This window comes from Pavona decussata, unplaced genomic scaffold (genome assembly GCF_977016875.1).
Source record: "Pavona decussata unplaced genomic scaffold, jaPavDecu1.1 SCAFFOLD_134, whole genome shotgun sequence".
NCBI lineage: Eukaryota > Metazoa > Cnidaria > Anthozoa > Scleractinia > Agariciidae > Pavona > Pavona decussata.
In genome coordinates, this window is record NW_028145547.1 from 4,143,039 (window position 1) to 4,166,387 (window position 23,349).

At 37.9% G+C, this 23,349-nt stretch overlaps 3 protein-coding genes across 3 annotated transcripts in view; 1 reads left to right on the forward strand and 2 right to left on the reverse strand.

Moving 5' to 3' along the window:
- LOC146467834 (ubiquitin carboxyl-terminal hydrolase 47-like) overlaps positions 1 to 10,277 on the reverse strand; it is a 33,204-nt gene extending 22,927 nt beyond the window's left edge. Inside the window, exons 1-11 of the mRNA XM_085125448.1 lie at positions 9,767 to 10,277; positions 8,370 to 8,484; positions 7,252 to 7,348; positions 6,950 to 7,028; positions 5,863 to 5,929; positions 4,605 to 4,684; positions 4,314 to 4,373; positions 3,840 to 3,929; positions 2,915 to 2,968; positions 2,215 to 2,256; positions 1,607 to 1,704 (exon numbers count right to left, since the gene is read on the reverse strand). Coding sequence (XP_084981574.1) covers positions 1,607 to 1,704; positions 2,215 to 2,256; positions 2,915 to 2,968; positions 3,840 to 3,929; positions 4,314 to 4,373; positions 4,605 to 4,684; positions 5,863 to 5,929; positions 6,950 to 7,028; positions 7,252 to 7,348; positions 8,370 to 8,484; positions 9,767 to 10,129 — 1,145 coding nt within the window. The 5' untranslated portion in view covers positions 10,130 to 10,277. The remainder of the gene's footprint in view (positions 1 to 1,606; positions 1,705 to 2,214; positions 2,257 to 2,914; positions 2,969 to 3,839; positions 3,930 to 4,313; positions 4,374 to 4,604; positions 4,685 to 5,862; positions 5,930 to 6,949; positions 7,029 to 7,251; positions 7,349 to 8,369; positions 8,485 to 9,766) is intronic.
- A 254-nt stretch (positions 10,278 to 10,531) lies between these two features.
- LOC146467835 (ufm1-specific protease 1-like) lies at positions 10,532 to 16,377 on the forward strand. The gene is made up of 5 exons (XM_085125457.1): positions 10,532 to 10,685; positions 12,607 to 12,816; positions 13,506 to 13,611; positions 14,469 to 14,545; positions 15,521 to 16,377. Exons 1-5 carry the CDS (start codon positions 10,572 to 10,574, stop codon positions 15,662 to 15,664), a joined length of 651 nt encoding a protein of 216 aa, XP_084981583.1. The 5' UTR covers positions 10,532 to 10,571; the 3' UTR covers positions 15,665 to 16,377.
- Positions 16,378 to 16,787: 410 nt separating this feature from the next.
- Positions 16,788 to 23,187, reverse strand: LOC146467836 (uncharacterized). Its single transcript, XM_085125450.1, has 2 exons — positions 23,025 to 23,187; positions 16,788 to 19,910 (listed from the first exon to the last, which is right to left on the reverse strand). The coding sequence occupies exons 1-2, from the start codon at positions 23,101 to 23,103 to the stop codon at positions 18,160 to 18,162; spliced, it is 1,830 nt and encodes a 609-aa protein (XP_084981576.1). The 5' UTR covers positions 23,104 to 23,187; the 3' UTR covers positions 16,788 to 18,159.
- Positions 23,188 to 23,349: the final 162 nt, after the last annotated feature.

The window sequence follows — 23,349 nt, forward strand, 5'->3', positions numbered from 1 at the left end:
TATGCAATTTCCCGCGGAATTCAATCCGGTTGGGAGTTTCGCGGGAAAAATAATTACTGACCACAAATTGTACGGGAAAATAAAACGTGGTGGCTGGGCGCTTTTCAGCACAGCTGCAACCCCTAACTTGTTGTAGTTAACTAATGGCTTTGATATCTAAAGTTTTTAATTGAGAAATGTTTATCAAATTACTTTGTTTTTACGAAAATGCTTTGTAAGAATATTTGACATCAGAATCTCGTACACTGGACACGTGATGTGTTCTTGCATGTTTTTCCGTCGCATAAACACCAGAAATCTGATTGAAAATATTCCGCAAGTGTACAATGTCTTTTTCTAAAGAATCGCAATTAATCGGCTTTACGCGTCCGTATCCTTTGTAATTATCTCGGTGTTTGTGCATGTTTTATTTATTCATACAGGTCGACTCTTTCCGAAGACACATGTTTAGTTTGAAGAAGGATTGATCGAAAAGTGCACTTAATTCAATTTACTGTCATAAGAACTAAAAAAATATTGTAGGTACTCTTGAGTGTGTCTTACCAGAACTGAATATTGCAGAATCACGTCTTCTAGCCATTTTTCTTGACGGAAATATTACAAACGTGCAAGGCAAGCACAAACACTCACAAATGTACATGTGTAACCGCGAAGGCGCCAGCTCCTGCAAGACCTGAAGACCGACTTCTAGTGAACCCGCAACGTTTTATTTTTAGTGAACCCGCAACGTTTTATTTTCCCACAATAATGTTCAACATATTTAAATTAAATTAATTTTTTTAACATAAACGAAATCAATTCGGCAAGTGTAAACTTGAAAACAAAAACAAAACAAAACAACACTCTACCCAAAAAAGCAAAATTAAAAGTTTCACCAATATATTAAATAAATAAATAAATAAATAAATAAATAAATCAACTTTGTTTAACGAGGGTGACACTTAACAGTCTGAAGACTGACAAACCTGTGGCCCTCGGATAAATCCCCAAATTTATCCCCAAATGGGATTTTTTGGGACTTTTGGTATGTTATTAAGGATACATTTCTGAGTCTAAAACCGTTGGAATACCTTCTGTTGCAATTAGTGGCAGGTTGACCGAATTTCCTTCATAAAATGACTTAAGCGTTTCGCTAATACAGCTTTTCTTTTCTTCACCAAAACAATATCTTCTTTTACTTAAAGTATTAGGAACACATTAAATTGAACATTTAAACACGAAATTTCATTGCATTTTATTAAGTTTAAGATCTTTACACGCGCGTTATAAAAAATGCATAAGTCAGCCTCGTTCCCATGCCGTCGTAAAACGGTTCTCAGAGCTTAGTAATTAATCCCGTTTTTTGGTAACTTCCCCAAATGGGATTTTTTGGGACTTTTGGTATGTTATTAAGGATACATTTCTGAGTCTAAAACCGTTGGAATACCTTCTGTTGCAATTAGTGGCAGGTTGACCGAATTTTCTTCATAAAATGACTGGACTATTTCTCTTAATGAATTATTAAAAAGTTTGAGAATGCTTGATCATCTAATCACCCATCAATTACCCATTGATTACTTATTTATGTCATTGATTAGTTAGGTTTGGTTTATTTTAAGCTACTAACTTGTCATTCAGCTTGACTCTGTGAAGTGTTGCATAATCAAACGCAAACCGCTTCAGTTGTAAGGTTAACAGATAAGGGAAGGAGATGAATTTCAAACCCTGCGAATAAAAATAAATAGACAGAATGGTTGAGTAACAAATACGATCTGATGATTCTTTTGTTTTCACTAAAAATGTTTCAGTCTGTCAAGGGACTATTTAATTACTGGTATCTTACAGTATTCATGACCATATTTGGGCAGTGTTACAATGTGTTGACTAGTAACAGTGGATAGTTGTCTGTGGCAATTTGATGTTCTCAAAAAATATCAGGAAGGCTGCATATTCTTTAAATAAAGGATTTTCAAGAGTGCTATCAGACTCATAGCAACCTATTGCTTTTATTGCTCACCCCTAAATTATCTTCCAATTAAAATTCACAGAAACCAGACTTTTGAGTTTACGGCCATTAATTTGTAATAATAAATAAACATACACAAGATGATGATTAAAATAATCTGTTTGTTAGGGACTTTGCAGGGTTTTTACAAGAATGAATTCTGTGCATATGAGATTTTTGCTGGATGGAGGTCTAGACTTATAGCACGGTGAATAAATGATACTACTTACCTTGTGGGCATCACACTTCTGATTGCACTTCTCACAGAAATACTGTAAACAAAGGGTCAAAAGAAGTACCAACTGGTATTACTAATTAAAACAAAAATAAATACAATTTCCAAGTTACTGTTTTGTTTAGCAGTATGGAGGATGCAGGTTATAAATGTATGAACCACACTTGCTGACCGCAAGTCTCTCTCATTGGTTAGAACTTGGAGGGGCAGGGGGGGGGGGGGGTGGAATCAGTGGCATTTTGGATGGGGGAGTGCCACTGGGACTGTGAAACTCTTATCCTACAATGAACCACAATCAGCTGCATAATAGCCACCTTATTCTAGACAAGACATAGAAGCCCTACCTTATCTTAGACTTAAACCTATTTTTTATTCCTGGGGACCTGTTGCAGACTAATTATGGTCTATAGTTCTAGTAAGACCAAAACTCTCTGAATTCTATACCTTATCCCAGCACATACCTATATAGCCTATAGTACATCCTCCCCCTGGGGTTAGAGCATCCTACCAGTGTGTTAAAGGTCATGGGTTCACCTCCCATTGTGGACTCAGATTAGATATTTTTCTCGGTCCTTCACTCATGACATACTAAATACCTCAGCTAACTTCTTTCTCACTAGATTTAGTTGATGTTAACACATGTTTATTTGAATTCAGTGCACAAAGTAAATAATGCAGTTTTGATTACTGTGTACCTGATTTGTGCCTTCCAGGAGTTCAGCAGCCACAAATTCCTCCAAAGCATTTTCCTGCAGAGACAAATTAAGTTCTAAAATGTTAAAAGTTGTAACTTGGATAAGCTCCAAAAACCAGCCCTCTGTATACTGAACAAAAAAAAATTAGGCCTCATCAAACCATCTTCGATAGTCAGAGTTAAATTTTGCTTAACTGGATACACAATTCAAGTGTATTGTTTTATTGGGAAATATAAAATTGGTCCAACAATTGCAACTTCTGTCAGATATTTTTACCCATGACACAATCCATTGGCAAGTATGCTGCGGTTTAAATTTTTGTTGGTTTCAAATTTTTCAAACCAGTTTTAATTTTTATTTTCCTTTGGCAAGTCAGAGAAAAAGGGAAATAATAATCAAACTGGTCGGAAAATTTTTAAACCAAACAAAATTTTTGGAACCATAATTACATATTATTAAATAATATGTCTAACATACTAACTGAAGGTATTCACTGAGACATGCAGTGCACTATAGAATGAATTTACTCAATGTTAATCTATCAAAATTTGATATAGTATATTCATACATTTAATGTATAAATATACTCATCAGTGACACATAAGATAGAGAAGGGTGGTATTCTTGTTTTATTTTGATTTTGATTTTAGAGAGAAAAAAAAAGTCAGTGACTGGCAGCAAGGTCCACAACAACAGCCAATTGGTGCCAATGCATCAATTGGTGCATTGGCACCATGCCCAAAAGTGTTTTAAAATAAATATTAGTCATCAAGTATATTATAGCCACACTTCCATAGCCATTTAGTATGCATCGAGTCCACTTAAAATAAAATCACTAATGTTGTCATTTATTTTGTTCAGCCAAATTATGTCTAAGATTGAAGATTGCTACCTTCAGCTTAAAGACCGAAGAAGTCAAACTTACCACACTGCCTAATGCTTGCTTGGATCCAAAAGGTCTGATGGCAAGTGGGATGTCCAGGTATGTGTCTGTCCGTGCACTTTCATGACCACACTATGAAATGACAATAAATTGAGAACTGACACTTTCTTTAAAAAAGGTTATCTTTAGTTGACGTGATTTACTTCCTGTATAGCTACAGGTTTACAACTAAAAGTTGTTTTTATTTGAGGACAGTTCTAAACACCTATCGAGGAGAAGCATTCATTTGATAATGCTCTTCTGAATCAATACCCTACCTAAATGTTACCTCAATTTCCTCTCAGAGGATAACATTGTGTGCATTGCCCAAGACCGAGCCAGTTGGAGATGCCTTACAGTTGACTGTTCCTCAGCCAACCGACGATGATGAATAGATGCTACATTAAAATGATTTGCCCTTTAGAAATAGGTTTCAGCAACTACTGAGATTTCTATGCATGACAATAAAACATTTACCTGTCGGCATTTCACATAGTCCTTGAGTTTTCCTTGGTAAAGTTTGTTGATTAGATCATCCTATAGGGAAACACGTATTAAATTGCATTTATTAGCAATAACATAAAATCAAATGAAATTAAATATCAGGATGGTGTTTGATAGCAAAGAAATCATCTTGAATTCATACCCTTGCAATCTGGGGAGAGGACAAAATTACAATACAGCGTTACCCAGAAGGGTGATCACCACAGGTATAATATTGGAAATGACATTTTGAACAATCCATTACATCAGATCACATGACTGTACCTGGTCAGTGTTTTTGAACTTGCTTTCCAAAGCATCAAACATCACTCTACAGAGCTCCTGAACATCATGTTGTTGCCACGCTAAAATCAAGCAAAATGTAAATATAATAATTTATTAAAATATTTCTGTCATTTAACAATCACACAATCATACAAGGTCACTCAATGCTGTGTTGACTTCACCAATCTCATTATTCATGACAGCTTTATATTGCGTCCTTGAAAGGTAACGTAACATGCACATCGTGCAGTTGGAAACAGCTGTGGTAAATTATGTAAAGCAACTAGAAGACATAGTATCACTACACCAGCCTGGATAGGATGCTAATAAAATTAATCACAGGGTTGCCCTTGGGTATTCCGACCTAATACTCCTAAACAACAGGGCAGCAGGTGATGGATGGAATGGAGGCAAGATGTTAGCACACCTGGGCAGGAAAGTTAACTTGGATATGGAAAATGTTACCCAGTGCCTGACCCTTAATGAAACCACTGATCATGATATCATCATCTCTGATGTAACATTTCTGTTTTCAATTCAAGTTTTCATTTTCATGCTCTATTCAAACTTTTGAAAATGGTCACCCAAGAGGAAAATCTTTGGAATGTGTATGCTGTAGTTTATTTATTTATTTATTTTTTTTCGTTTAGAATTTTTCGAACCAGTTTAATTTTTATTTTCCTTTGTGCAGTATTCATTAGCATAATCTGAGACAAAGGGAAATAAAAATCAATTCAAATTGGTTTGAACATTTTTGAACCACAACATAAACATGGACAAAATACATCCATGTGGACAGGGCCTTAAACAGTTAATTATTAATATTAAATATATTATCTCAGGTCAGGATTGCCTTAAAAATATTCCCTCACTTTTCTCTGACCACAAATTTTCACCGTCCACCACAGACCAAACCTTTGGCAATAAAACCAGAATGCCAAGGGCTGATGTCAATTCTTTCAATTTTTTTTTGAAAATGACAGAACCTTTGCCAACAAGGTAACTCTTTTGTAAACCTTGTGGCAAGATTAATAAAATTCCCTGACTTTTCACTGACTTGACTTGAAAGTATAATTAAGAATTCACTGACTTTTCCCTCAGACCTTGGAAAATACCTGAGTGTTGAATTTGCCTGATTGTGGCAACCTTGAAGTTTGTACACACGTGTTTGAGGGGCAAGACCTTGATCTCCCCATAAACTACTGACTGCAAACTTGTACAATGTATTTAAAATTCAATGTCAGTGGTTTCTTCATACCTTCACTACTGTCCCAACCGAAGCTCTTAGTAACATCAGTTGTCTCCACAGCTCTCTTAGAACTTGTCTGAAAATTGTTAGACATTTAAGTTTTAAAACAATGTTATCATTAGAGGTACATTTTTTTATTTACATGACTTTGTATGTTAACCGTTCTGTGAACATACAATAAATTTATTGTAACGTAAACCTATAGATATTAATGTGAATTGCTGGAACTTTTTATTTTAACAGGTTGTAATAATAATGCAACATGTATTAATATTGATTATATACTTTAACAGTTACAAGTGCTGTTTTCTCATTTGATGGGAAAACCATGCTCCCAGCAATGCAACAAGTACCACACCTCACCAATTTTTATCTTGTGTTTTAAAGTAGGTAGGTATGATAGGTAAATGTAACTCTGAAACAGGGAGTTAAAACACTTTAATTTTGAGGCAGCGGCGTGGTCCAGAAGTTTAGGGCACTGAACTTGAAATCTGGAGGCCTTGGGTTCAAGTCCCGTCCTTGGCCACGCTTGTATATGTTGTAGGTTAAAATGAATCCAGGTTAAAATGATTTCAACCTAGGTTGATTTTTTTTTCCTTTGTGAAGGTTGGGTAATTTACATCTTAAACAAAGGAAAATACAAATCAACCTAGGTTGAAATCATTTTAACCTGGGATTCATTTTAACCTACAACATATATATAGCTAGCTGGTTTGCCTCCTGCCAGTTGGGATTTTTAACCTGTTATGTTTAATTATTTGATTAATTGTTTCTGTTATTTCCGAGTGAATGCCTGTAAACTAGCTTTGGGTAGCTAAGTGCATTTCCACTTTATCTTCTTTCATCATTGTCTTATACTTAGTTATGTAATGTTAAATTGACTCTGAAAAGCCCCGTGGGGACGAGCCAATAAAGTATGTATGTATGTATGTATGTATGTATGTATGTATGTATGTATGTATGTATGTATGTATGTATGTAAAAATACATTTTTTTTTTAATTTTGAAGACTTATAACAGATTGAAACAAACTACAAAGGATGCCTTTATACTAATAACCATAAACACTAACAATATAATGCCAAAGAGAAAGAACCTGTAGTTGAAGAAACAGCTTCTGAAGTTGATAAGGAATGCTTTTTGCTACTTCTTCTCCACTACCGGTAAACTCCCACCTACAACACAGTATATACTCGTCAGACAAAGCAGTTAATGTTTAAATTATGATGAAATAGGGCCCTAAGTGACTTTTGATGTAAGGCCAAATTCTCCTTCTGTTTCACAAGCCAAAACAATGCAATTTGGAAGGAGAATCTAGCAATTTATCAGAAGCCATTAAGGGCTTTTCTCCAGCACCTCTTCGATTTCCAGTAAAACCAAAATCAAGGTTTTACCAACCTGTAAATAGCATTCCTGAACTCTGGAGTCATGAACAGTGTCTGGAGAAGGCTGTTTAGATAGCATGTCATGGCCTGGTTAACAAGACCAACAAATCCTATACAGAAAAGAGATTGAAGTACCACTTTAGCAGTATACCTCACTTACTGTAAATTTCTTCGTATAAGGCCCCCGAATATGGTAACTAACGGTAAAGTAAGGTAAGGTAAGGCAAGACTTGATTTTACAAGGGTAACACTTAACAGTAACTAATTAAAAATAAATGAGTTAGACAAACTTGAGGCCCTTTTTAAAGCAAAAATACAAATTAAATCAAAATAAAAAACCTGTATGATTACTATTAATATAACCACCCCCCCCCCAAAAAAAAAAAACCCTACTAGGCAACTCAACCCCCAAAATCTCAAGACATTAACATCCTTCTGATTTAATAAGCCCCTATCCCAAATATAAGCCAATGGACTGTTAGGGGAAACTGTTTTAAGTTCAGTTTTTTATTTTGAAAGGTAAAATTCTCCTCAATAAGACCTCCTTGAAAACAAGTTGCTAAATATAAAGAAAATGCCATTTGAACAAAACTAAGCCCAGCTGAAGGCTTATAGCCACTGGAATTATATGGCATAACTCTGATCACAGTAGGTACACATACTTTACACAGGGTCAGACATTATTAAGCTGGCTGCTGGCTACTAATGACAGACCTGTAATTACAGGCATGTTAAATGAGAGACTCATGGGGTCATAGTCAAGGTTAAGGTGCTTTCAGCATCCACTGTGCTCATCAAGGGAGGACCAGTTTAGACTTGATGAGACATCCACTTTGACTCCCCCACTCATGCAGCACCACAGTTTCTAAAAAAACTATCCAATTTTGTGTTTGATGTAGAGAGAACACACTCTTAATTGCGTTTGGAGTTGAGATTGTATGGGACAATCAATCGATCAATGAATGAATGAATGGATCTTAGGATGCCTATCTGGCATCCCCCGCAGATTTTGCAGGGGCGGATGATTTCGTCACCAACTTGGCAAAGGAGAGAGAGCATGGGATCAAGATCATTGAACGCACTCCTTAATCTTTGATTATTGCTAGTATAGAATAAATTTGAAAGAGATACCTGTTTCTGACTTTGCTAAGGTATAATCACTGGAGGAATAGGATGGATAGGAGGAAGTGGAACTACTCTGAAAGAGATTACTGACACTGTTGGAAAGTATATCATCTGTGTCATCCTGCAAACAAAGATCAACAATGAGTGAATTCTAACAATACACTGTAGTTCAATGATTAACTTGAATGGATGATTCTCGGTAATTAACTACCTCATCATTGACATACGACATTACATAGTCCTTCAAGACTTGTTTACATTATAATTCAGATCAGTTATCTCTAGTCAGCATCTTTGGACACCCTTCATACTGTTCTGATGCCACACACTAGTTAAGTGTTTAGTTTGCACAAACCTCTCACGTTAAAAAGTCATTGACAGTTGTTGGAAGTCAGCCATGCACTCCCACCTTACAAGCCTGTTATGATGAACTGGCTGGCAACAATCGACTACCCAGAACTTCTTACGGGCTTTCAGAGGGCAGCGTAAAACTGGAACTGAGTAGAATCTCAAAACCATTATGGCAGTGGGTCGCAGCTGAAGTTTTAAACAGTCAAGAATTGGAGGGAAATGGAGATATTAGGATTCATACCCTATTTCCAAGCAAATTTCCAGAATTTTTTCAGGCCTCAGAAAGTTTTTGCTTAGGACCCATAATGAACATAAGTTGTTAGATCTTCCCATCTGGCTGTTCCTCAATGTCTTTCAAGAAAACTTTATTACTTGAGTTTACAGATTTCAGGATTTTCTTGGACCTCCTAACATTTTCAAGGATTTTCCAGTCCCTTCTAGGTCTGTTGTTCAAAAACCAACTAGAGCTACATAATTTAGCATTTTAATTTATGTGTTATCACCCGTTTTTTGTTTGTCTTGTGCCTTTCTTTGTTGCCAATATATGAATATTGAAAGTCAATTTCACAAAAAAAATGTATATTAATTTATTTATTTTTCAAAAGCTTCAAGTTGAATTTTAACTTATGTTGGATTGACATATCAGTAAATTGACGAATGGGAGTAGTGCTGTAATACACAAGGGATGTAATCAAAACATATCGAATTAGTTTCAATATCATTGACTCTTATCTCCTTCGATGACTGTGCATGATTAACCTTAAATCTTCCTCAGCATTATTAAATTGTGACTTTAAAAAAATCTCTCCTCATTCTCGAGAAAATAGTTGGTACAGTTACTCCGTAGTTTGTTAGGACTCGAAAAAAAAAATAGAAAGAAAAATTCAAGTAAGCTGAATAAGTGTGACCCGCACAACCATGGCCAAGACGTACACGATTTGAAATGTAACTCATTTATTTGATTGATTGACCTCTCTCCAAAGATAACAATAGCCACCTGACGTGGTTTTAAAGTACTCATTAGCTCTATACACAACCAATCTTTCACAAACCTTGCTTTTCGTAGGCTGTACTCCATCTTTATCTTTGATTAGGAAATGGTTCTTTATGTCGTTGGATGCCAGGCCAACTTCTTGTAATGTTTTGTTCTTTTCCGCATTGAGTACAACCTCCTCGGTGCTCCCTCCTTGAACTTTTTTCCAGACCAGCAGAAAAGAATCTTCTTCATATTTCACTTCTTTAGCTACATGAGAAATCAGTTGTTGTATTTGAGTGGAAGCAGGCAGATTAACTGAGTGTTTACTGTGTTTCCAATCTGCAGTTGTCTCATCTTTTATGATGCATAACACTGTCGGTTCGTCGGCAGGGCAAGCATTTTCTAGTGAGACTAACTCTTTGGACGTTGCATTGACCATTCCTGGTCACAGAAATCCCCTAAAGAATATCGATTGCTGGTTTCGCGAACAGAAAGACAACTTCCCTTCAAAATTCACCCTCTTTGGAATGAAGAGAAGAAGTGAAACTCCGAACAGTCGAAGAAAAGTACGCAAAGTCACTGAGTAGGGGAGGGGTGCCACAAGCGCTGCAGAAGAGAGAAACAATATTTTTGCGGTTGGGATAAAAAGAAACAATTTTTCCAGATAAAAAAACTCGAAATGTAGAGTATGTTATCAAACAGGTAAATATTTTCACAATTTGAGAGCCCCGACGTACTTTAACATAGCTATTAAAGCCTATCCGCTCCCCCAGAAGAATGTAAAAAAACTCCCCCTGGGCACTCCCCTGACTTATTACACGCATATCCTTTTAGCATTATATTGCTGATCAGTTGTTACGCGGGCACACCGGTTTTGAGAGATGTTGAGTGACGTGCACGAAGGATTGGAAATTCCCCCTCAAGTCGAAGATTCAGCGATTGTTCGTGGCAGATACGAGTTTTATCATTACAGCATTGATGGAGTGGATGACAGGGTAGGTAGATAATGTTTTTTTTTTCCTATTTTGGAAAAAAAAGCTGTTTTGATTCATGACTATCAAAATTCTCTAAAATCAAGATCAGGTTAATCAAAGCAGAACAAAGATTAAGAAAATAATATATCGAGCCAGACTTATTAATCTAAAGTGCAAGGATCCAATTTTGGGTAAATGTTTGAATGTGAAGAAAACTGAGAGATTAAAATATAAACATCCATCATCCGATCAAGTTCCCATCCCCACTCCCCCCCCCCCCCCCCCCTTGTCAATGGACTTGTCAAGCAGGGCAGAAAGTGGGTTATGGGGAAAGGGTGCCTGTATAAACTAGCTCTTATGGCCACATCCATTTCCAACCTCTCATTTGCTTCTCTTCCACTACTGGGTACTTTACGCTCTGTGGCTGCATATTTTTGACGACCCATAGGAAATAAATTATGCATGTTTTCGTTGTAAACCACTGTTCCTCCAGTGCTTTGCAATTAATTTGTTTCTTGAAGTTCTATTCCTCTCCTGGCAATGCTGAAAGAGATAATTCCTCACACTTGAAACTCTTGACATTGCCCACTCTCAAATAACAACTAATTATATTTTTCTGGACACACTGTTACGCAAAACACAAAATAGAGTGAAGTATGGGGGAACAGGGATGGCATAGTGGTGAGCGCACGGTTTGACTCCCACCAATGTGACCCGGGTTCAATTTCCAAACTTGGCATCATATGGGGGTGGAGTTTGTTGTTGGTTCAGTTCTGGTCCTTGCTCTTAGAGGTTTTTCTCCGGGTAGTCCGGTTTTCCCATCTCCTAAAAAAACCAACACTTCTAAATTCCACTTTCGGTCAGTATAAAATGCAGACTGCAGACTGCAGATTGCAGACTGCAGACTGGGTATAAAATGCAGACTAGGTATAAAATGCAGACTGCAGACTGCAGACAGAGTATAAAATGCAGACTGAGACCAAAACTTCCTCTTCGTCAAAATAATATAGGATGCATTTTGAATTTTTCAACTTAACTTACACTAGCGTCATACAATCGCCTTTTGAGATCATTTCCCATGAAATTGACATTATTATATTCTTTTCGAAAAGCGTCAACCTTAAATTGAAATGAACAACCCTAAAACATAATGTAAGCAAATTATAACGCGGACACATAACCTTTCCTTCGCACGTGGTCGACCTCTTCGCCGCTTTGCGTCAACATGATATGGCATCGGTGACATTGGTAAGTGGCAGTAAAATTAATAATGTTTTTTGAATAAAATAGGTGTTCATGTATTGCTAGAATACTGAGGGTATACAATGTCTTTGACAGTATTTATTCAAAGAAACTAGTTAAAATCTGTCGATTTCAATTGCTTGCCCCCTTGGAAATCAAGTCTGTTTACCTCATTATAACATGAAAACATGGGCGTATTTATAAATTGTTTACGAACTAATGCAAAGCGATTAAACGCGAGTCTTCTTTGTGAAGAAAGGACCTCAGGAAATAAAAAGCTACCAAATCGAGATAAAGAAAACAAACTGTTGAGAAATGGGTCAAAAATAAGGTCAATTTCGTGCGAGATGATCTCGGAAATGCGATTGCGTGACACTAGGGTTAGTTGAAAATTGAAAATGTATCCTGTATTTGACGAAGATACGGTTTTAGTCTCAGTCTGCATTTTATACCTAGTCTGCAGTCTGCAGTCTGCATTTTATACCTAGTCTGCATTTTATACCCAGTCTGCAGTCTGCAATCTGCAGTCTGCAGTCTGCATTTTATACTGACCGATTCCACTTTGATCTGGAAAGTGTCCCCAATTAGTTGGTGCTTTGCACTAAATACATTGACACTTAAATAAAGTGATTTATTTATTCATTTATTTAAAATCAAAAACCCAAATACAAAATTTCAAAATTGCAATTTGTTTCTGTAGGGCTGGGGATGTGGTTACAGGACGCTTCAGACCATTTGCTCTTGGGTGCGTCATGTTCTGAGGAGCAAAAAAGAGGTTTTGCCAGTACCAAGCCTTCAAGAAATTCAGCAGACCTTGGTGGATATAGGCGACAAACCAGCTTCTTTTGTTGGCTCAAGGGAATGGATTGGCTGTGTGGAAGCTTGTTTGTGTGTGGATCAGATTTTTGGAGTAGGTTTGTGCATTTTGTGTTGTTCATTTTCTTGAGCACCTGTTATGTACCACTGGAATAGAGACCAGCAGTGGTTAATTTCTGACTTCCCTAAATTTAGCCTCCTTAGGCCAGTCACCCAAAACTGCGTTATATCAAATGATTTTTATTTATGATGTGTTTTGTCTTTAGTTACGTATATAGTAAAAAAAACATAAAATTATGCAGCACTACTGTAAAGTACACTACTGAATAAGTTTAATATTGAATTATTATATCACACTTCGGGATTTCATCCACAGAATCAAAGCTTCAAATCACCTGCAGCTGGTACACCTTGGCCCTAGGAGCAATGTACAGTTCCAGGAAATATGCATACTCCCCCCATGGAAGATTTTTTGTTTTACACCCCCCCCCCCCCCCACACACACACACACACACACACCTCCCCCAAGGAAATTCCAGTTTAGTTTGAATCCATACTTTGCTTCTAAAATTTTGACTTTTAAGACCCCTCTCCCGCTAGGAATTTCCAATGACCTTCTATGGGATGGGTATGGATTTTTTCTGGAACTGTACAATGTACAGTAGTTTCACAGATAAAAACTGCCTGGGTGTAATGTTTTGTACTTGTAACTTTCTTTGTATCTCTATATTTAAGAGTGTCTTCATTGTCTTAACGTACCACATGGAAACCCTCTTGTTTTAGGTGTGTAGCAAAATAATCCATGTCTTTGGAGGGAACTGTGTTGAGCAGGATGCAGCATTAGTTCTGCTGGAACACTTTAAACATTTTGGATCACCAGTTATGATAGGTGTGTAGACTTCTTAAAAAAAATGCTGCACAATGGGGAGGGGAATCTCATGTAAAAGGGATGGATGCTTTTTTCTCTTATCAATTTTATTTTAGTTGGGTGTATAAATAAATTAAGGATGTTGGTATCACTTTAGGTGTTCAGAGTGGATCCAATTATTTTTAGCCATCAAGGTACATGTATATTTAGGGTTACATGTGTAAGGAAATGAACAACACTGTCAAATTGTGTTGGTACTACTCTAGAATCCGGCAGTAAATATTTTATTTATTTAACTTTCTCCACAACCGTCAATTAACAGTCCCAGTACTGGACATTGATCGATGTTTGTCTGTATCTTTTAATATAGAATGATAAAATCTTTTATGGGTCAAATAACCCTTTAGCCATACAAAGATTGGTCTCCTTTTAAAAGAGGTTTGTTAAATTCAAATTTTGTGACGAGCATCCCTGCCCCTTTTACTTTGGAGTCTCCCCACCCACCTGGTTACCAAAAAATTTTATGTAACATTAATAATTAAAAATTAATATTAATAATATAATACAGTGCTCCAGTTGCTATCATTATCCAGACTGACTGAAATTCTGGTTGACAGCTTCAACCTACAGGATATATGATTTGTGACTGTTTTAGATTTAGAATGTTTATTTGGGGAAATTGTTTTATATAGGGCTAACCTCATGATTTCCCCTTTCAGGAAGTGTTCTGACTATTGATTAGCTAGTTGATTTCCTGAATAAAAAAATAAAAATTATAAATAAATAAATAAATAAATAAAAGATGATCAGTAAAGTGGTTGAAATCATTGATTTTATTCTTTTAATTTTTTTCAGTACTAACATTATTTTGTTAACAGGTGGAGATGTAGATGCTGCCTCAAAGACACTTCTTGGAGTGTGCAAAACAAGCAGTGGTTTTTATTTTCTGATTGCAGTAAGTCCATGTAGCTCTCTTAACCAAGATCAGCTGCTGTAGGTAGCATCTAAAAAGTTCCTGGAAAATACATAGGCCAAAGCCCACCCATGTTTTTATAAAGAGAAAATAAATGCATGTATTTAATAAGTACAGTCCATTAAAAGAAAGTCATGATTTAGCCAGGAAGATATCAGTTATGACATGGTTGTTCAAAAGGTGATTAATCCCCAATAAAATTATTAAAAGTTAATGGAGGTTTCCATCTCTCAGTTGTTCAGAGATGAGGCTGTTTGGTGGAAATTTCTAAACAAATTTGGAGCACTACAAGGTAGTAAAAGCTCATTTATGGGGGTGGTCCTGGTTAATTTTAACCTTAAGTCAAGTGAATATCAGTTATTATGTGATAATATTGTAATGTAACTTGTACTTTCATTTCCTGTCATTGTTTCCCAACTTATCCCTAAATGGTGCCAGGTGAGAATAACTTTGTAACAGTTGAAGAGTTTCCTGCAAAGGAGTGTATAGAAAATCGCTGTTTTGGCCAAAAAGTCAGAAAAACTTTCCAAACTTGTCCAGTTATAAAATTAACTGCAGATTTTGTGCACATTAAATGTGGATCCATATTATTCTGCTTTTTGTCTCGAAAAATTTTGAGGGATTCGATCATATTAAACTGCCACTACATGAACACTGTATATTAAGGCACAGAGTCAAAATTCCTAGCAAATTAACCTTGTAAAAAAAAATTAAGGCATACTATGTCTATTGTTCATGTTTAGCACCCAAAATTCACAGTGCAGGCTAAGCCTGGACATGTTTGGAGCATTTTTCTTACTTTTGGGGCAAAAAAGTGATGTGTACACCCCTTTTGCAGAAAATCCTTTGAATTTGAAATTCACTGGTAAACACATTTTGAGATACCAAACCATGAAGACAGACACCCCATAGCCCAGTAAATATTCATGTTAATTACATTAATTTTATTTCATACAGGACCCTCATTTTTACGGCAAGGCTGACAGAACACTCCTTCAAAGCGATGGCTGGGTTCAGTGGAAGCATCTGGATGATGTGTTTAATGCAGATTCATTTTATAACTTCTGTCTGCCCCAGTTAAGGTTAGAAACAGATGAGTGATATAATAAGGGGCTACTAGCCTGCCTAGATGATGGGATTGGAGACTGACGAAGTTTTCTTGTGAACAAACAGTGGAGATTTTCGCTTGGCATATCCTGTTGGGGCTAATTACATGTACCCTTAAAGGAACAGTATCACGCTATTTTTAGTAACACATTGAAAATCGAAAAGACGCTATTCTGTTGATAGCAGCCAAGATGTAATGACCAAAATTCCATTAAAAGACTATGAGAATGCAAAGAAACTATCCACGGATATTTTCGCCGGCAGATGACCAAAATAAAAATGGGTTCAAATTTGAAAACGTCGGGCCGACGTTTTCAGTTTTCGCTGTCGTAGCGCACTAATAATCAGTTGTACTATATTTTGGTCCAACCTTTCGTCTCTGTAGAATCACTATTAATATTTCTTTAAATTAGCGATTTAGAAAGTATTTAACACAGTGTTCAACGTTTAAATTTAGTGAATTTTTATCCAAAATCATGATATCTCCCATGATACTACCCCTTTAACTGCCCATGAAGGATCAGGCATCTTGTTTCATTTGTGACATCATCAGTGTGATGACCAAACTAAGGTGTTTTGGAAAATAACCAGCTGGCAGTCAGAGAAAATGAGAATGATTGGATGAATCAGCCGGAGTTGAGCACAAAAAAGTAGGAATTTTACATAGGAAAAATATGTAAATTGTTGTTATCATTGATAGTCACGTATGACTGGTTGTAGTTTGGATTTTTCAATGTGAATGTCAATGTGCCTTCCCATAACGAGTAGACTCTGAACTTCAAAACTCAACTTGCCTAACAAATTATTGCTATTTTACTGTTGTTTGTCATATTTATGCCAAAATAAAACCAATCAAAAGGCTAACAAATAGAAAATGATTTAAAAAGGATTGCAGTTCACCAATCACAGCCTGTGAACGTACCCTTTGGACCGTGGACTTTGTTTTGTTTTCTTGGGCTAATGGTTTGATGAGTAACAGCCACGAAAATGATTGACAGCAGTGAAAAACATTACCATTGCTTGAGTGTTGATCTTCAGAGCTTGTGTGCTATTTAAAGATGCAGTAATGTGACGTGAACAGAACTGAGTGGTTGTAGCAAAGACAAGAAACTGTTACTAATTTCAATTGTTATTTAATCATTATATTACACAAAAACAAAGTCTAATCAGGACCGTACATAGTGCGGGGGCAGAGGGGGCAGCTGCCCCTACCAGGAAACCTCAATTATTTTTCTAACATAGTGTTTGAGTTTGCTGAGCTATTTCTTGTACCTATCCTGCCCTGAAATCACACGAAAATCGACTAATTTGACTGAAAAAAATCTTCCTTCAATGTGAATTCCAAACAATTAAAGGTCTTAGAGGCAACTTTCTGTGTATGTGTGTAGGCGTGATGATGAAAAAAGTCCAACTAGAAACCCTGTCTGTCCTGTGAGGGGTGTGCGGAGTTTGCCCCCTCAGACAAAAAATCCTATGTACAGCCCTGCTAAAGAATTATGAGTTGTGAAGTACAGCTTTGGTTGCATTATTTCTACTGACAAGCTTCATGGCATAATTTATAAGGCCAAAACAAGTCATTCTTGGATCATTGTGTGCTTTCCATTTGCCAGAGCTTGCTGACCAGACTGACCAATCTGTAAATCAAATGCATCAATTTGAAGGGATGGTCCTGCAAAATCTTAAAAAATAATCACTCTGAAACTGGTACATTCTATTTTGAAGAAATTTGAAGGACTGAGATAAAACATGTCTTTAAATTTTAAAATTGGTAATTATTGGTAATTTCTATTTTCAAACTGACCAGTCTGGCCAGCCAGTTGTGTCAAATGGAAAGCACCTTTAGACTCTAACATTAAGCTTTCGTGAATAGGTTGCAGCGAGATTTTCCTTTTTCTTAATCGTAACAACTTTAAACATGGACCCAGACTGCAAAAGGAACTTTAGACCCTCCGATCTGCCGGTAATTTCATTGTAGACACCGGGTTGTCAACATCACATAGTCTATGGGACAACAGAATACTGACCAAAGAAATGTAAAAATTCATAATTGAATTTGCATGATGCCTCAAAAGGCAAGAGTTGTTATGGCAAATTGCAATATTGTTCATCAAAATGTGACTTCAAAGCAGGGATTATGTGACAAAGGTAAGAGAAAGTATCCCTTTTGTAGTGTGGGTCCTTTTTTAACAAGTTTGAATTTTGCTTTGTTTTGTCCTAAACTGATACAGAAACAGAATGTTTAAAAAAAAGCACCAATTACTAACCTAGCCAATTTTTTACTTCATCATCAGAACCACTTTGTTCTGTTTGACTGTATTCGTAGCTAATTAATTGAGATCTTGCACTCCCATGATTTCATTACTGCACATTCCTATTAAATGACTATATGGAGAAATGCCTTATTTTTGCTGGAGAACATTTGGGTGGTTAGTGCATTGGTTTTGGCAATGATGAATACAGAAATGTCTTTCCTAAACGTTTTCGCTTGTTTAGATGTTTAGCTTGTCCAACATGTCCATCAGGTTAAGCATTTTCATAATTTTAGATTGCCTTTTGTGTATAAGTCCTTTTTCACTTGGTCCATATCCACGCTTTGCTTTCATGCCCTCCTCTTCCTCCTTATTCTCCTTTTCTTCACCTTCCCCCTCCTCCTCTTCTTCCTCTTTCTCACCAGCTTCTTCTTCCTCTTCCTCCTCCTTTTCACCCTCCTCTTCCTCTTCCTCTTCTTCCTCTTCCCCCTCCTCCTCTTCCTCCTTTTCCTCCACTTCACCATTCTCTTCCTCCTCCTCTTCCTCCTCTTGACCAGCCTCTTCCTCCTCCTTTTCCTCCTTCTCTCCCTCCTCTTCCTCTTCCTCCTCCTCCTTCTCACCTTCCTTTTCCTCCTCTTCTTCCTCCTCTTCACCTTCCTCTTCCTCCTCCTCTTCTTCCTTTTCACCTTCTTCCTCTTCTTCCTCCTCTTCCTTCTCACCAGCCTCCTCCTCCTCTTCCTCTTCTTCCTTGCCCTTCTCTTCCTCCTCCTCCTCTTCCTCTTCTCCCTCCTCTTCCTCCTTTTCCTCTTCTTCTTCCCCTTCTTCCACTTCCTCCTCTTCCTCTTCTTCACCAGCTTCTTCTTCCTTCTCTTCTTGATATTCACCCTCCTCCTCCTCTTCTTCCTCAGCCTTTTCACCTTCCTCTTCTTCCTTCTCCTCCTCCTTTTCACCCTCCTCTATTTCTTTTTCTTCCTCCTCCCCACCTTTTTGAATTTCTTCCTCTTCCTGCTCTTTTCCTTCTTCTATTTCCTTTTCCTCTTCCTTTTGACCTTGCTCTATCTCTTGCTCCTCAAGTTTTTTACCTTCCTCAATTTCTTCTTCTTCTTCTTTTTTCCCTTGTTCTATTTCCTCTTCTTCCTCTTTCTCTCCCTCCTCTATTTCTTGTTCTTCCGCCTTTTTACCAGCTTCCTCCTCCTGTTCCTCTTCTTTTTCTCCTTTTTCTTCCTCTTCCTCCTCCTGGAATTCCCCCTCTTCCTCCTCCTCCTCTTCTTCCTTCTCCCCTTGTTCCACCTCCTCCTCTTCTTCTTTTTCGCCTTCCTCCTCCTCTTGTTCCTCTGCCTTTTCACCTTCCTCTTCTTCCTCTTCTTCCTCCTCTTCACCAGCTTCTTCTTCCTCTTCCTCTTCTTCCTCGCCTGCTTCTTCCTCTTCCTCTTCTTCCTCCTCTCCCTCTTCTTCTTCCTCTTTTTCTTCCTCTTCACCCTCTTTTTCTTCTTCCTCTTCTTCCTCTTCTCCTTCCTTTTCTTCCTCCTCCTCCTCCTCTTCTCCTTCTTCCTCTTCCTCTTCTTGTTCTTGTTCACCATTTTCTTCTTCGCCTCCCATCTCTAACATGCCTTCTTTTTGTTCTTTTTCTTCCTCCATCTCTCCTTCTTTCTCCTCCTTCTCCTCTTCCATTTCACCTTCTTTTTCCTCTTTTTCCTCCTCCTTTTCACCCTCTTCCTCTTCCTCCACCTCTATCTTTTCACCTGATTCTTCCTCTTTCTCTTCTTCGTTTTCAGCTGCTTCCTCCTCTTGTTCTGCCTCATCCCTCAGTTTATCGAGTTGACGGTTTGCTGTAATCATATGTAGCCGTTCATATTCTGTATGCGACAGGGGCCTTTTGCTGTGAGAAGCGTAAGTACGTCTGTGAAAAACCCCTGCCAGTGGGGCGTAATGCCCAGTTCTTTTGTGCAGAGGGCTGTCAATCTCCCCATTCTCATGATGCCTGGAGTAACCTGGAACATAGTAACAAAATGCCTGAGCATTTAGCTTACAGTTTACTAGTGTCTTTAGTATTGTATTTGTATGGTTGGTTGAAGATAATCATTTAAGGATGAATCAGTGTTGGTACGTTGTGCCTGTGAAAGAGCTATACAGGCGAGGCCAAACAGGAGACGCTTTCCCCAGGTTAGAACATAAGCCCAGTAACAAACCACATAGAGCTGTCTACTAACAGTAAACTTGCATAGGAATGGCCCTACTCTAGACTCGTGGTGATTGCCCACCCCATTATTCTGACAGCATTTACCATCCAGAAGCTGTTCATGTAAAATGATAGTGAAGATGGTAACTGTTGTACCTTACTGCTTTTTAATAATACTTATGAATCAGTCAATTCCAGCAGTATCCACGTCTACTTGTCCTTAATTCCTCTGGATATCGGTGAGGCATTCTTCAACATTGACTATTCCTGGGATTGGGCATTAGTCTACCCCGGGGCATTTGAGGAGAGGTCTCTTTCGCGCTCGAGCGGAGATCTATATAAGGGACTGGAGAGAGTGAAAAAAAAAAGAGGAGTCGCGCGGGAGTCGGGCGGAGACAGAGTCAAATAATTAGGAATGCGGGGGACGCGCCCCCTTTTTCTCCATTTCCGACTTTTCGTTCCTTTTTTGGGAAGGAGACTCTGCGGAGGAGAGACATTCACAGCTTACAACACTGTCGCTGTTGATGGTAGATTCACAGAATGCCGAACGGTCACCGCTACAGTAGAAACAGGAGTTATCCGAGACTTAGTTTGACGTAAATAAGCTTTAATTAGAATAAAGTAAAGGAAAGCCCAGAAACGAAAGAAATCTACTTTCTCTTTAGCTGCACCGTGGGGTATTTGTCCTCTGAGCTCGTTGGTTCCCGCCATGAGACCTTTACCATTTTATTTCAAAAAAATGCTTATGGCTCGGGTTTCAGCCCGGGGGCGGGGTGGGTACTGTTGGAATTGACTGGTGCATTAAGCTGATTAGAAACCTTTCAACGTTTCCTTTTTGCTTATATTTGTTATAGCGAACTTTATTATATCCCTCAGTTAGTACACGCGGTGTGATTGGTCAATTTTGCGGGCCCTATTTCACTGTACGGCCCGGGAGTTTCGTTTCCCGCGCGCCCAATTAACCTCAGAGATATCATAAAATACTATCCAACTAAGGTCGTTTTCTCGGTCAGTACTGTATGTTACGGATCGGGAAAAAACTCGGTCCGTAACATACAGTACGGATCTCGAACTCGGTTAGTAAGAGGTATGTAATCTCCCCGTCTATATATTAAACACTACACCTTTTTGGACTGAATGCACACTAAACAAAACAAAGTCCTTTCTGAAAGATATAGCATAGGTTTGTCATTCTGGAGTAGCCTGCGTAGCAGGAGTTATCGGGGAGAGGGAGGGGGGCTTTTTCTCCCCCCTCCCTGATTACACTACTGAATTACTGAATCAAACATAATAGCGTATTACCGTATAATGTGTAATTTGTGTCAAAAAATTAACCTGAATGAAATCTTGATCACCAGCCAAAAGACCAAAAATGTCCTTTTGAAGAAAAAAAAAACTTGAATTCACTCTTAAATATTTTGGAACACTCGATTGAAAAGTCAGGCTTTGTTTCAGTATCAGTCACCAAGCCGATGGGGTATTCCCGACAAACGAATGAGAAGCGATTCGAGCAGGGACAACGCTGTGTCCTTTGTTTGCCAGATCGTTTTGTTTTCTTTTCGACGCATATTTTTGTAAACAAATACAGTTTGATCTGATCGGAAAGTTGAACTGAAACTAAGTCTCTGAAAGTACATTAGGGAAGGGAACTTTGTTCATTCCCCCGAATTCACGAGCCGTTGTTGGCTTAACGAGTATGCTAGCTGTCCCCTTTTCGCATTTTTAACGACAAATTTGCTCCTTCGAAATCGAAAGGAATTAGTTTTTCAATGTTGCGAGATTTTGCCGAAGAAAACGAAGCTGATTTAAGAAAAACATTGTTTTAATACGCATCTGTTTGGTCTCATCGAATTTGGTGTGTTTATTCGGCCTCGAAATGCCGAGCATTTGATTTTTTTATCTCGTTGTTTAAGTAGTTTGAAAAATGTCTTGTTTCAAGACACGCTTCAGTTGGTCTTACTATATGCTTCGTAGTCATGGTAGCAACATTGTTCTCGATTGATTGATTTAGCTTACAAGTAAATGCCCTACCCTACCCCTGCACAAAAAACCTAATAAGCTTTCGCGCACCAACCCTCCCCTCCTACATCTAATCTATAAATTAAACCGGGCGTTAATGAACCATGAAATCTTGGCATTCCGGTGCTTTTTGTTCAAAATTCTCTAATACGTGCGATGTTAGAGGTAAAATACGGCATAACCGTTCAACGAGACTCAACACGTGTTTGTTCAAATTACAATAAGCTTAACACACATCGTTTCTTAGGTTTTTTTGGCAGTTGTGTACACCCAAGAAATCGGATGATTCGGACTATGCCCTGAGTTTTTTTGGTTGAGTGAGTATGGGAGCCGCCTTACCGCGCTGCAATAGTTTGCGCGCAGTATTTTGCAGTAATTCCAATTTTTCCCTCTCTGTGGGCAAAATTTCAGCAGGAGTTTTCATACACGTTTCAGTGTAGACAGAAAGATGAAAAATTTCATTGTCTTAAATTCTGCGGCATCGATTACATTGCATAATAAAAAAGTTCAGGCAAGCCTAAGGAAGTAAATTCGATATGTTATTCAATGCAGGCAAGCTCTGGTACTTTATCATTGCAAGGAAAGTGAAATTTATCCCGTTAAAGTTCCTCACGGGCGCTGAGACATTGAATTCTGCCAGTATATATAAAAAATATGCTTTCTTTCCAGCAGTTTTGTGCTTCTTTGCATTTACTAACGATAAAGTCTTTCCTCCCCTTTGGTAAAGCGTGTACTAGTTTGTTAAATAAAATCCGGCGAAATTTTTAGACGTCGTTGGCTTTGTGGGTTAGTTTTTATCAGAGGTCGATTTGGGACGTAACTTATGTTTACACACGCAGGTCAAGCCCGGGTGTTTTTTATAAAAAGTAATCTAAAATGGTGAAAAAAGAATGTAATCAACACCTACCCGCTCGATTTCTTGGAAAAGCTTCCACTATCACAAAGCAGGCGACCAGCAGAGCTCCTAATGCGATAAGACGACTCATCTTGGTGCGAGGTAAAATTTTCACTACAGCTTGCGTTCGAAGTAGTTGACCTTAGAGACGCCAAGCGGTGATTGATTCTCGAATCTGTCTGCAATGTTCTTTTATTGAAAATATTTAAATGCTCCACTGCTAAGCTGGAAACAGCGTCCATTGTGTGGAAGGGCGTTGCGGGTGAACAATAGAGAAAAATGCCGAATGCTGTTTTGACGCTCCAAGGATCACTTTAAAAGCCCTTTTTCTACAGGG